Source organism: Apteryx rowi, unplaced genomic scaffold, assembly GCF_003343035.1.
Source record: "Apteryx rowi isolate R43461 unplaced genomic scaffold, aptRow1 scaffold_129, whole genome shotgun sequence".
NCBI classification, from domain to species: Eukaryota; Metazoa; Chordata; class Aves; order Apterygiformes; family Apterygidae; genus Apteryx; species Apteryx rowi.
Window position 1 is genome coordinate 1,845,957 of NW_020447519.1, and position 12,541 is coordinate 1,858,497.

Sequence of the window (12,541 nt, forward strand, 5' to 3'; positions counted from 1 at the left end):
AATTTTCTGGAAGAAAGCAAACTTAAAGGCCTGAAAAACTGTTCCAATTCAATCAATCGATTGCAAGGAGACTCTACTTTTTTTTCCTTTGATAAGGAACACTACAAATATCACAAACTGACCCCATTTCAAAACTACAGCAGCATTATATTAATCCCTCAGTGATGCCTCCTTCCAGCTACCAGAAACTTTGTTTGAGGAAAGCCCAATAACTCAGCTGTCTTCATAACTAAAGCAAATGAAGAAAGAAGAGGTTGGGTCATCCATAAATTCATTTATGCACAAATATAATGCATCAAACAAACCCAAAGTTTACATTTTCTTTATCTCTGCCTCTTTTTATTATTAAATAAAATTATAACAGATGTAATTTGCTGAGTACTTTTAAGACATACAACAGAGGAAAAAACAGAATTTAAATAGTTGCATTTCATTGTGTTTACAAAAATGAGGTAGCTACTCATGCCCATACAAACCTCACCCAATTAAATCTTCAGAAGAATCTTTATTCCTAAAAATACCAAGCACTTTCATTAGAATTTCCCAGGATAAAATCAGTAAAGTTTTATGGTCTTTCTCTCCCATTTGGCCCCTACCTGTTGTATATTTTTAAAAAGAAACAGAACTAGGCTTCTATACAGACTTACTAGTCAGTAMGTAGCCATCTAGCTCAGAACACAAAATTCAAAAGTATTCAGAAATTTTTATTGTTAAACTGCAAAATATTTGTGGCTTGTAGRGCAGATATTAAATACATTACACTCCCAACTTTTACCCTAACAAAATCTCGGCAGAAGTATATATTAGTACCCAATCCAAAATATAAAATCATTTGAGAATAGCTATGTTGAATTTCACATCAGGTCTTTTCTTCATGGAGCATGAATTAAAAAAAAAAAAAAAAAAAAGAAAAAAGAAAAGAGGAACAGAAGAACAGTGGCACCTTACACTTAAAACAACAGGATTTACATTCTCTTAATGCATCTTTACACATTTCTTTTGGTTGCTACCTGAAGACAAACCGCAGCACACACTGACTCATTTTCAAATGYCAGATTATTCAGCAGCTTGTTTTCATTTCATGTTTGTACAACTTTAGCTATCTCTACTTTTTTTTCTCTCCAACCTTGACCTGTTATGAACACACTGAATATCCAAATACTGATGACAACAAGAACCAAGACACTTTCCCCTCCATAGCACCAAAGTAAATTTAAGTATTACATTTAAATAATTTAAAGTATATATTCAGTCTGAAAACTGTTCTAATGGGCTACAGATTAAAATATTTAATCAAATGATTTCATGTTCGTGCATGAAAACAATTTCMTTCCTACTTCCACTTGACATATTAAAATAAAACCCTATTAAAATAGAACCCTGCTCACATATGAAACTTTCCCAAAACTAAGACTGCTGTACATTATGTACATTACAGATTCCAGCAATATAACAACTACCATAATATGAGAAACTATTTATTTTTGTAATGTTCTTAAACACAGGTCTTCTCAGAACTTAGTGACAGCTTTAAAGTCTGCAGATTCCTGTAGTTGCTCCCCATAGTAGAATCCTGGGGGAAAAAACATGTACTGGATAATAATGCGGGATAAGGGAAAAACTTACCAATCCCCCCCCTCCAAAAAAAAACCAAAAAAAAACAGACGAGCAAAGAGCAAACATTTCAGATATATTTAACTCACTCAAAGTTTAACGCAGTATGGATGAATCAGATACTCAGTTCTAGCTTTCTAAAGTCACTTTCTCWTTCTTAGGAGCTATAGATTGACTTCTACAGCTCCTGCTGAAATGCCGTTTCCAAATGCACTCTGTACAAGCTCACAGAGTTCTGCTGCAGGTATCTTCATCAAATCTGAATACACAACATATCTAATACTGAGTTAATAACACAAAGATCTCAAAATAAATCAAGCTATCATACTGCAAGAATTTTACAGCTACTTGTAAGTTACAGAAATATATGTTTTTATTAGAAATGTCTACTGTTCAACTTCACCTTCATCTGTATCCAATATTACAACTTCACAAAGTATACAAGTCCCATGATACCAATACCAGAAAATTCTCCTCGATCTCCAAAATTTAGATAGCACAAGCCCCAGGAAATAATCAGCAAGTTTTGGAGTTATTTTCCCAACAATTTGTAAATTTACTATGGGGTTTTTGCAGTACCATTTGCCTACAGGAAACTTTCACTGCCTTCAGAACCACAAAGCATGGCAACAGTAGCTTTGACACTTGACATCCACCCACACAAAGCACACGTTTCCAAGTGCAGCACTTTCTTTCTTAAAACACCATGTTCTAACATGCAGTTTAGTCTTTCCTTTAGCTCAGCCACAAGAATACCTTCTGAAGCACCATTATTTTTTGTTGGGTTCAATAACCCAGATACCAAACTTTATGGAAACRTGGACTTAAAAGGGGATTTTTTCAGTCAGAAAGAATACCAAGAAAACTACACATCGCCTATTCTTAATTTGGCACTTGGCCCACTGCAATTAGCACATTCAAAACTGGATATATTTCGACTTAAGAGAACATGTATTATCTTGAAGTTACTTACTTTTCTCGTTCATGCAAGGTACCTTAACAAGGTAAATGGCTTAGGTTTTCTTTTTTCACATACATGATTGTAAGAACCTCTTAGCATCCTCCTACTTTAACAGTCTTATTTAGTGATCAGCTAGTTTCACTGACACTCCGCATAGTGCCAACATAAGCTAAACACTTCTCACCTCTAAAAAAACCCCACCTCTGATGTTGCAACATTGATATTGTATTTTCTTCATAAATCAGTGAAAAGCACACAACAGTTTGAAAGTTTTACTTGTGATAGTGAGGAAAGAAACCCGGTTCCTATAAAAACTAGCATCAACTAGTCTGGGAAGTAATTTACATAAGGTAAGGTGACTAAGTCTCAGCTCTTCCCAAGGCATATTGCTAATGTTATTATTTGTAGCATGGAAAATTCTCACACACAAAAAGAAAATTTTTATCAGCTGAGATCCACTTTAATTACTTTCTACTCTCTGGTGCAGAGAAGCCTCTCCTTTCTGTCTGTACAAACAACAGGTGGTAAACAATTGGGCAATTCTTTTGACAGTATTTCATTTACCAATTAAGTTATTTTGAGACACACAGAACTGATAATATACATTCCCTAATTTAAATTATACGTTTTCTTGCTATTCCTTGCTTTGCTCTTTATATTTTGCCCAATTGCTATGTAACAATGGGAATATGAAACTCATTGTTATCAAATATCAGAGGCCTCCTAGGAGGGGCTGATTCTTTGTCCGCTTTGTGCAACAGTTTAAAAAGTCCTGTTCCAATATTCATCGGAATTCCCATGATGATGCACTCGGAAACACCTAGGGRAAAAAAAGATTGAAACATCTGAAGAGCAAAAATTTTCAAAATTATTTTTCCAATTGCCATAGCCATATATTTTGCCCTATCGAATCTCCTTGAACCTCACATTTAAAGACCAATGTCACTATGATGTCATGGTCATCAGAATGTTAGATCACTATGTCACACAATCAGTGTTGTTTAAATTCTGCACAATTAGGAAAAAAACAACCTAACCTAAACACCTTTTCTACCAATGAAAGAACATCAGAATGTTTGTCTTTGGAGAAGAGGCATTCTACCTATTATCAATTGCAGAAGTTGCAAGGCAAAGTTAAATTATGTTCCTTCTCTGACTCAATGCAAAGACTTCAGTCAAATCCGGCCAGGTTCCCTTGAAACACATGCAATTTAGCAGTGAAGGAGTACTTACTGCTTTAGTTTTATCAAATTAGAATTTTTTTTTTAACCATTTTTGTGATTCAAAAAATACTCATTTTGAATGTATTAATATACAGATTTAGTTTGTGCCAATTATTTTTGATAACTATAATATTTTTGCACTGAAGTGCTGACATACAGTTATATTCCAGATGTACATACCTATACTACTTTTCCAGAGAATTTATGTTCTTATAAAACATGACTACAAATTAAGAAACCAGTGTTTTTGTCTCTGCATGCTGTTGTGATCCAAATGATACCTTCACATATTCTCAGGAGTATGAGCACACTGTTCTTTACATAAACGTTTAATAAAATGTTTAAATCTATAAGCAATAAATAATTGTACATYTGAATGTACATCCTAAGATGAAAATAAACTTCCTGAAAACTTCAGCAGTTTCATAATTTCAATTTTTAAGAAATGTGTAAGAAGATGCAATACTTTTGTTCTTAGACCATTGCTGCATTTCCACTGAATATTTTCCTATATTAAGCCCTTAAAAACATTGTGCCTAATATGAATTATTACAAGTTACCTACCATATATTTATGCCCACTATTTTGTACAGCCCCTATAGCATCCAGATTACRGTGGAGAAAGCAAATTATAAACACCTTTCTAACACCAAATGAAATAAAACTTTTCTGGTTCTGCACAATAACCTTTCAAGCTGAGCCAATCTCTGAACCTGTGGAAAGTGCATTTGAATTTTGGGAATCCTTCTCTCCTAGCAATACTTCTGTTTCTTTCCACCTCAGGAAATAGATGCATACAATGACAAGCCCTTCCTTACCACCTGCCTTTTTGCCTCATGGACAAAATAACTGCTTGCAGCACATGGCACTGCTCATGTGGAGCAGGAAACGTGTGGACAGAGCACACTGCTGTAACAACCAGGACATCTGATGTATCTGCTCAGATTAATGTATGCTAGGAGCCAACGGCAATTATTTCAGATGGGTGGAGGCAGTGCAGTTGATGAGGGCAGAACAACTGCCAGGAAAGCACACTCTGCTCTAACGACGAAGCCCAGACTCCTTCAGTACGATTTCTCATAACACTACCAGTCAGAACCTATTGCAGATCTAAGCAGCTGGCTGACAGCTATGAACTGCTGCTGTCACTTTCAGCTGGAAGAAGCTAGGTAGAGACGCAGCCAGTCTCACTGCTCTTATTGCAAACAGCATGTATTTTTGACATCTCCCTCCTGGGTCACCTCTTCATAAATGAAGGTCACAGCAATGACCTCCAGCTCTCAGTTCCCACTTCACAGTTAGAAATGAGAATATTGTTGACTGTTCTTTGGGAAGGGGACAGAAAGGTAAACAGGCTGCATCTCTCACAGATAGCATGTCCTGCTGAACCTGCTGATGCCGCTTCTGCAGTGGAGGTGGCTGGAACTGGATGTAGTCCTGTGCCCTAGTTTCAACTCACTCTGCCCACAGGGAGGTGGCAGCAGCAATTCTCAGAAGAAAATGCTTGTGCTTTTGTTGGTACAGGAAGATTCAGATGTTCCCCATTTTCTCAGGCGAAAAAAAGGCATCTTCCAAGATGAAAGGGATTCAAAGGCCACATCGTCTAAAACTACATCCACACATTCTGGAGAAGCACTGATTTGAGATGCCATTCCAATTCACCACCTATAGTTGATTTTGGGCACACGCTCATTTTTCTTGGCAGTGTTTATAAGTTTTTTCTGCTCTGGAGATGCAAAAATGTGAGCATGTAACAGAGTCTCTTTTCGTGGCAATTCAAAGAGATAACCAGGGATGACCAGGTCAAGCAGCTGCACAGCAGTTTTTCTTACAAGTAAGCCAATATCATCTCTTCAGTTTTGGAAGATGGACAACAATTTTCTGTTTTGTCCATTCCATTCCCTCATTTGAACTAAAACATTAATACAGAGGGCAACATGAAAAGATCTTTGGTTTTCACATTATTCAAAACAAGATTTTACCAACTCAGAGGGGACTTTGAGAAAACATTTTCTTTTCCTTACTGTTCAGGATGGAATCAGTCTGCCATAGGATCTTTGCTTTAACCACAGACAGAATAATAAAAACAAAGATTAATAAAATCCCACTCACATGGAAGACTGGACAGCCAGAAAGTGGAAGAGTTCTTAAAATACAGATTAGTAATACAAAGGTTTCTAATAGATTCCAGCTATTCAGAAAATATTCTGTCCACAGAACATTCAATAAATTTGACAGCATTTTTAAGATCACCTAGAAAAACACACAAACTAGTAAATTTTAACATACTATGTCAGTATTTTTATACTTCAGTAGGACCCAGAAACTCCAAATAAGCAATTACACCTCCAGGATGGTAGGTCTTACATAAACATATGCTGAAGAGAGTGAAACCTGCCTGCCTTCTTCTTTTCTCAGTTTAATCTACTACAGACTTGTTAACAAATCATTCCAACAGATATGTAACATAAAGGAGAATTAAATCTGTGAAAAATGGGGGAAAGCAGAGAAAAAGAGAGAAAAAGAATTTCAATTCCAAATATTAGAATACATGGCAGAAATTCAAAAATCAAGAGAAACAGAATGACAAAACTCAACTATTCAGACAACTAAGACACAAGTGATGATGTTCTGTTTGTCTGCACTCATGTGTCTGTGTGTGCTCGTGTATGTAATATATATGTATTTTAAATTCCAATAAGATTCTTTCATGAATTCAGTGAGAGGAAGATTCAGTGGATGTTAATAAGGTAATCTCTAACACTTAAAAGCAAATACATTTCAAAAGAAATTCAGAAGAATACCTCCTCTGTTCTGCTAACGAATAGCCCCTGATAAATAGGGCTTCTAACTAAAAAAAAAAAAAAATTGGTTCAGAACTGAAGAGGTCAAGGCTTTTGCCTTTCTGCATTTTCTAGTTACAGTTGACAARCTCATGTAAGCAATCATTATGCAAAGTATCATATTCACCTACACCACCTGAAAAGTAAATGTCTTCCTACTTAGTAGGAATGAAAAGGAAACCTAAATACTGAATGAGGTACTAGCTTTCCTAACGAGCTCTAGGTGCTGAAGATAAACAAACCTTCACAGTGCAAAAAAAGAACTACTGATTTCAGCAAATAATTCAGGAATGGGACAAATTTCCTGGCATTTCACCTAATTAAGGGGTGAGAGGAAGAAAATACAAATTGGTCAAAGTCTACCTTAAGAAATGTAAGACACATGCCCATCTGACTCCAAGATCTCTGACTGACAGTGGAAGGCAATCCTTAGAGAAACATCTATCAAATTTCTAGGATCAAGAAGTACGGACCAGCCTCAGTCCTTACGTTTTTGACACACAGACTGAACAGAAAGCTTAGCAAAAGGCTTTGAAGAGTTTTACAGCTGCTGAATAAGGACCACAAACTGCAACAGAATTTGCAATACCTACCACAAACAGAATCCTTCTGTCCAAAGTAGGCAGCATCAAAGAGATGATCTGCAGTCTTTTCAAAAGAAGCCAGCATCAACACACTTTCCTTCATTTTTGCCAGTCCAAATCTAGTAATGCCCAGCACTTCACCCTTGATTGATGGAGAAACCCAGAGAAAGACTGTCATAACAGCGGCTGGAGGTCAGTTTCACTTGCTAAAGAAACAATTTAAGTGGACAAGAGAAATAGTGTTTATTCTAACAAAAACATGAAAAAGAGTCGTAAGTAAAAAGTTACTATCTGCAATATAGTATACTTCCTAAAATGCTGCTTCACAATTAAACATCCTGAAGGTTAATATTTTGATAGTTATCAACACTTAAATAAAACAGAAGCAATTATTTGTAAACTGCAGAACCTGCTATAAACTGTTAGGGGCTTTTTTTTGAAACACAAATATTGGAACAAATGAAAGACATATGAACATGAGAGAAAACACACAGTCATAAATCAGTTGCTGAGCTACAAACTTTTGTGATGTCTCAGAGCACTGCTACAAAAGCACTTTGCTGAAGCTACTGCTTTTGTCCTGATAAAGCTGACTTCAGCTGCCAGGAGATTAGAGAAAAAGTTAAATCTTCGTTTTTTTCACACTCCAGAAAAAATACTTCACTTTTCAACTAACTTGGTGTATTTCTGCCTCTGTCTCTACCAAACGTCCTGATTATAACAGACCCTGTGCAGTTTTGAGGCACAAGTCAGAAATACAAACAAAAGAAAGCACACTAGGAACCCAACAAGTATAAAACACTGCACTCTGCTGCCATTTTCCACCACTGTGCAGCAGCTCAGCCCAGCCAGCCCCAGGGACTGCTGTAGCTCAGTACAAAGCCCTACAGTTTTGGGAGAAGCCAGAATTCCTTAGTCCATTTTACCCAAATTAAACCCTTGCACTCTGGCAGCCAAGAGTGGAAAAACTGACTTCACTAGGTCAAATATATTTAAATTATATATTCAAATATGTCTAAAACATATTGGATGGTAAGGATAAACATCAATCAATGAAGAGCAGATATGAGCTTGTATTAACAAGTCCTGGAAGACTGTTCATACTCTACATGTAATCAGATCCTCTTTGTAAAGCCTGTATCCTTTGACTCTTGTACACAGTGCAGCTGCTATGAACCACACCCCATGTAGTTTTCTGCATCGCAAGCCTTAAGCTACATGAGTGGTTACCCACACAGTTGATTTTCACCCCACAATTTTTAGGCTTCAGGTTTCCAAAGTGAAATTATGATGCCCTACTCCCTAGATCAATTTTTCCCACTCAAAATAGACCTATTTTTTCCAAGAACTAGATTAATTAACCATTTTGTTTGATATATAAACAATAGTATTTAGACAGTACAACATACAGTTCTTTCACTCTTTAACTGATTTCCATCCTCCTAGCTGACCCCTATTCTTCCCAAACATGGTAAGATTAATTTGAATAAACAGACCAATGCAGCACTAAGAAAAAGCACAGAACAAACCTTGTATGTCATTAGATCAGACAGCAGCATAACATGTCTCCTATCAATGCTCATACCATGGTTCACCATTGTATACTGAATCTCATTGATAATGGTGGTCCGAGCAGCTTCAATTCCTAATGTCTTCTCTACCTAGAAAAAAGATKTTATTGGATTAACGACAAACCAAATGCTTGGAGCAAATACATTTCTGGACTGAATATTATCTGACATCAGTAGAATGCAGTTTCTGTTGCTACCATTTTGTATTTTTCCGTTCTAAAAATATTCTTAGAAAAGGCTTCTTAGAAGTAAACAGTGCTGCCAGTGGAATTACTCTCTTGTGCTAATGCATTCTGACAACTATTAGTGAAATCAGGCTTGATTAGCTATAAATTGCTGCATCTGAACACAAACAAGCACTTGTAATAAAGACATTATGGGGGAAAAAAACACAGTACCCATTTGAACATTACCTCATAAGTGTTGTTAGAGGAAGTCTTTGTTCCTTTCACTCCATGAGTAGCCATAACAGCTCGCAGGTTATCCCCTTCAACTAGAAGTTTGTACTTTTCCTTACCACTTTGTTCATCAATATGAATGACAGCTCGAGAAACCTCTGGTATACCCTGCACTACAACCTTCACAAAACAAAAGCCTAAGTAAGTTTGATTTGTACAGTGATGCAGTATATAAAAGACAAAGTAAACCCTATCAGCATTCAAACGTATTTAGAACCACCAGTCTCTGGGAAAGATGGTGAATTAAAATAAATACAAAACCATATGTTACACTCTTAAATACACTAGTGCACGTGACATTCACTTTACACCATTAGCCTTACTCACTACCTTCATTTCACGTCAAATAGCCTCAAATTCAGACCTGGGTGTCTGAATGGTGGGTCCACACAACTGAAAGGGCACCCTGTCAATAATACGGTTCACTGACTGGCATTTTTAAAATCCAGAGTAGACAGTCTTCTCACACACAGCACAAAACAGGCCACACACAGCACAAAACAGTGGTCCAGCTCTAGATGCAACTGGAAGAAGATGCAACTATTTCATACTTTTACAAGAACTGCTGTGTTTGGAATGCTTCAGTGAATGCTGTAAGGAAAATATCAAGGCTTCAATTTTATTTATGAAGATTAGTAATGGGGGCTTAGTTTGAGCTGTAAAGCAGTGGCAAGCAAATTGAAGTTCTGGACTCAGACCATCTCCATTGTAAATACTGACAGGAAATACTCCATCTTCCCACTGTAGAGCCCCAAATTATTATTACTGATTATCTCTGAAAAAACATGAGACAAAGCCTTTGCTTTTACCTTTGGCAGTTCTTCCTTAAGGGACTGCAATACATAATACATTGAACTCTTGCTATTTTCACGAGGGGTCACACATACAACTGCCTCTCCGTGGACAGCAACATCCCCAGGTTTCACTCTGAGTTTAGATATGCAAATAGAGTAGCGCACAGTCTCTGCATTCACCTGTGGCAAAAATCAGTCAAACATTAGAATATCTCTCTTAAAATATTTAAATCAGCTCAAAAACATRTAGCAGTCAGATTTCTGCTCTTACTCTCAACAGGGTATCAAAAAGTGGAATGTAGAAAAATAAACAAAAATTTGCAGATTATTACTCTTATAAGTTACATGAAATACTGACTTGCGCTGAGGGTACATACAGACCTGTATGCTCCTAACTGAAAGACAGAGATAGCATCTTCCTTGCATCTAGCAAGACACCAAGAAATAAATTTATGTTCTCATTTCCAAATAGAGCAAAAACTATCCACTTTAGAAGAAGAAGAAATATATATCTAGGTATGATGTAGCCACAGGATATGCTTCATTCACTTTCTATTTTTCACTTCCATTAGTCTGATTTCTGTTTCTGAAAAAGGATTAAGAGACCCTTTGGAATTTTCCCAAAGCATATTACGAAAACAAACTGAACAACTCACCTCTAATCTCAGTAGTCTAATGCGCTCTAAAGAGAGCTTGACCAGGATGAAACAATCATCAGGAAGAAACACTTCTTCAATATATTCTGAAATCTTTAAGAGATAAGGATGAAATAGCCTGAGAGAATGGCTAAAATGCAAATTAAGGCATTTAAAGCATTACCAATAATACAATTTTTCCTACCTCTCCTAACAAAGTTTTCTCAATTCTTCCTTTAACCAGACGGGCAAAATCAGGATCATCATCTTTGTCCAACTGCGCTGTTATAATAGGTGTGCTATAGAGAATAAACACACATAAAAAAACAGAGTTATGAAATTGCTAAACTAGATTACAGATGGCAGTTTGTATTACAGCCAGGCTTATGAAATCTATCATGTTATCTAGGGTAGTATTAACTAAGGTAGAAAGACATTTGGCTTCCTCAGGTACATTTAAGAAAATTATTCTTCAGGAACTTTAGGCTAAAAACTTCAGGAACTTTTTAGACTAAAAATAAGCAAACACATAAGAGATTATAATAATACAACTGATAATTTTGGTGGCTTACCCTACTCTAGTATTAAATATGGCTTTGAGGATACCCAGGGATAGGCATGTTTCAACTATCGCTAGACACCAGAAAGCTTCACAATATATGAGAGATGCCTAACAAAACATTAAGTTTCAGAAAAGAATATTAAGTTTCAGTCAGTAATTGGTTTACCTCATTTGATTTTCAAAAAAATGAAACTTGTCTGTTTTCTAGCCCTAACTCATCACTTGGTTGGACAGACAATAGATTTTTCGTGTCTGGGTATTTAATGGATTTAAAGCTGCTTCTAGCACATTACTGATATCGGAGAAATGCTATCACATATTGCAAATTTATCAGTCAGGTTTCACTTAAGCAAAGAAAAAAAAAAATCAATATTAGTACCTAATTGCCTTTGAAGCATTAATAATTTCTTTGATTCTTGGTACACCCAAAGTAATGTTCATTGAAGCGACACCAGCAAAATGAAAAGTCTTCAGAGTCATTTGTGTGCCAGGCTCACCAATACTTTGCGCACAAAGAGCTCCTACTGCAGAACCAGGCTCCATCTGTGCCCTGAGAAGGAAATCCTCATAAAAAATACAGGAAGAGACATGGAACTCAATAAGGCATAAAATCCTAAATAAGCAAAGACAAAAACTATTCTGGTAGATATAAGAGGAGTTTGTTAACTTTTCTTTTTTTTTTTAAAACCTAAACAAACAACAGCAGAGAGTCAACAGGTTAAAAGGTCACTGATACTCAGACACTGATCTCATGCAAGGCGAAGGATGCCCTGTCATACAGACATTCAACAGCCCTGGTATAACAGCCATAACAGAAAACATAAAATGCTTTTCCCTCTTCCTAAACATCAAGCAGGAGATCCAAAATTTCCCATTCAGGGAATTGCATACTCTAATGTTTGCACAACTCCCATTTAAACATTTAAGAAGGAGAGATCTTTATTAAGTCGTCTTTAAGAAATTATTGTGTAGATAACTTTTTTAATGAGAGCAAAATCCAGATATTAATGCTTTATTGTTTTCAGCTTATTCAAAAGCCTATACTGATGACCTACTTTCCCTCCAACTATGCATGTAATGGGACCATTTCTATGTTTGACCCTTTCTAAAACTTACAGGCTTTGAGAATTGGTTGTCTTCACAGGACAGAAGATAAAACCATTGAAGTATGCAATCTGAAAATGAGACTTTGAGGGGAAGTTTACATTCACCCTTAAAATTCTGTTCAGATCCTGGAGTTAACATTCTTAAACTTGCCACAACTGCAAAAGATCATCCTTTCTAGAGCAAACACAA

At 36.3% G+C, this 12,541-nt stretch overlaps 1 protein-coding gene across 4 annotated transcripts in view; it reads right to left on the reverse strand.

The window, feature by feature from the left end:
- Positions 1-683: 683 nt before the first annotated feature.
- The window catches only part of POLR3A (RNA polymerase III subunit A), a 38,446-nt gene continuing 26,588 nt past the window's right edge, over positions 684-12,541 (reverse strand). The window contains exons 24-31 of one of the 4 annotated variants that reach the window (XM_026056004.1): positions 11,625-11,795; positions 10,889-10,982; positions 10,705-10,797; positions 10,064-10,228; positions 9,210-9,374; positions 8,755-8,886; positions 7,235-7,367; positions 684-3,395 (exon numbers count right to left, since the gene is read on the reverse strand). In XM_026056004.1, the coding sequence (XP_025911789.1) occupies positions 3,247-3,395; positions 7,235-7,367; positions 8,755-8,886; positions 9,210-9,374; positions 10,064-10,228; positions 10,705-10,797; positions 10,889-10,982; positions 11,625-11,795 (1,102 nt within the window). In that variant the 3' untranslated portion in view covers positions 684-3,246. The other 3 variants (XM_026056005.1, XM_026056006.1, XM_026056008.1) reach the window with 3 other exon arrangements.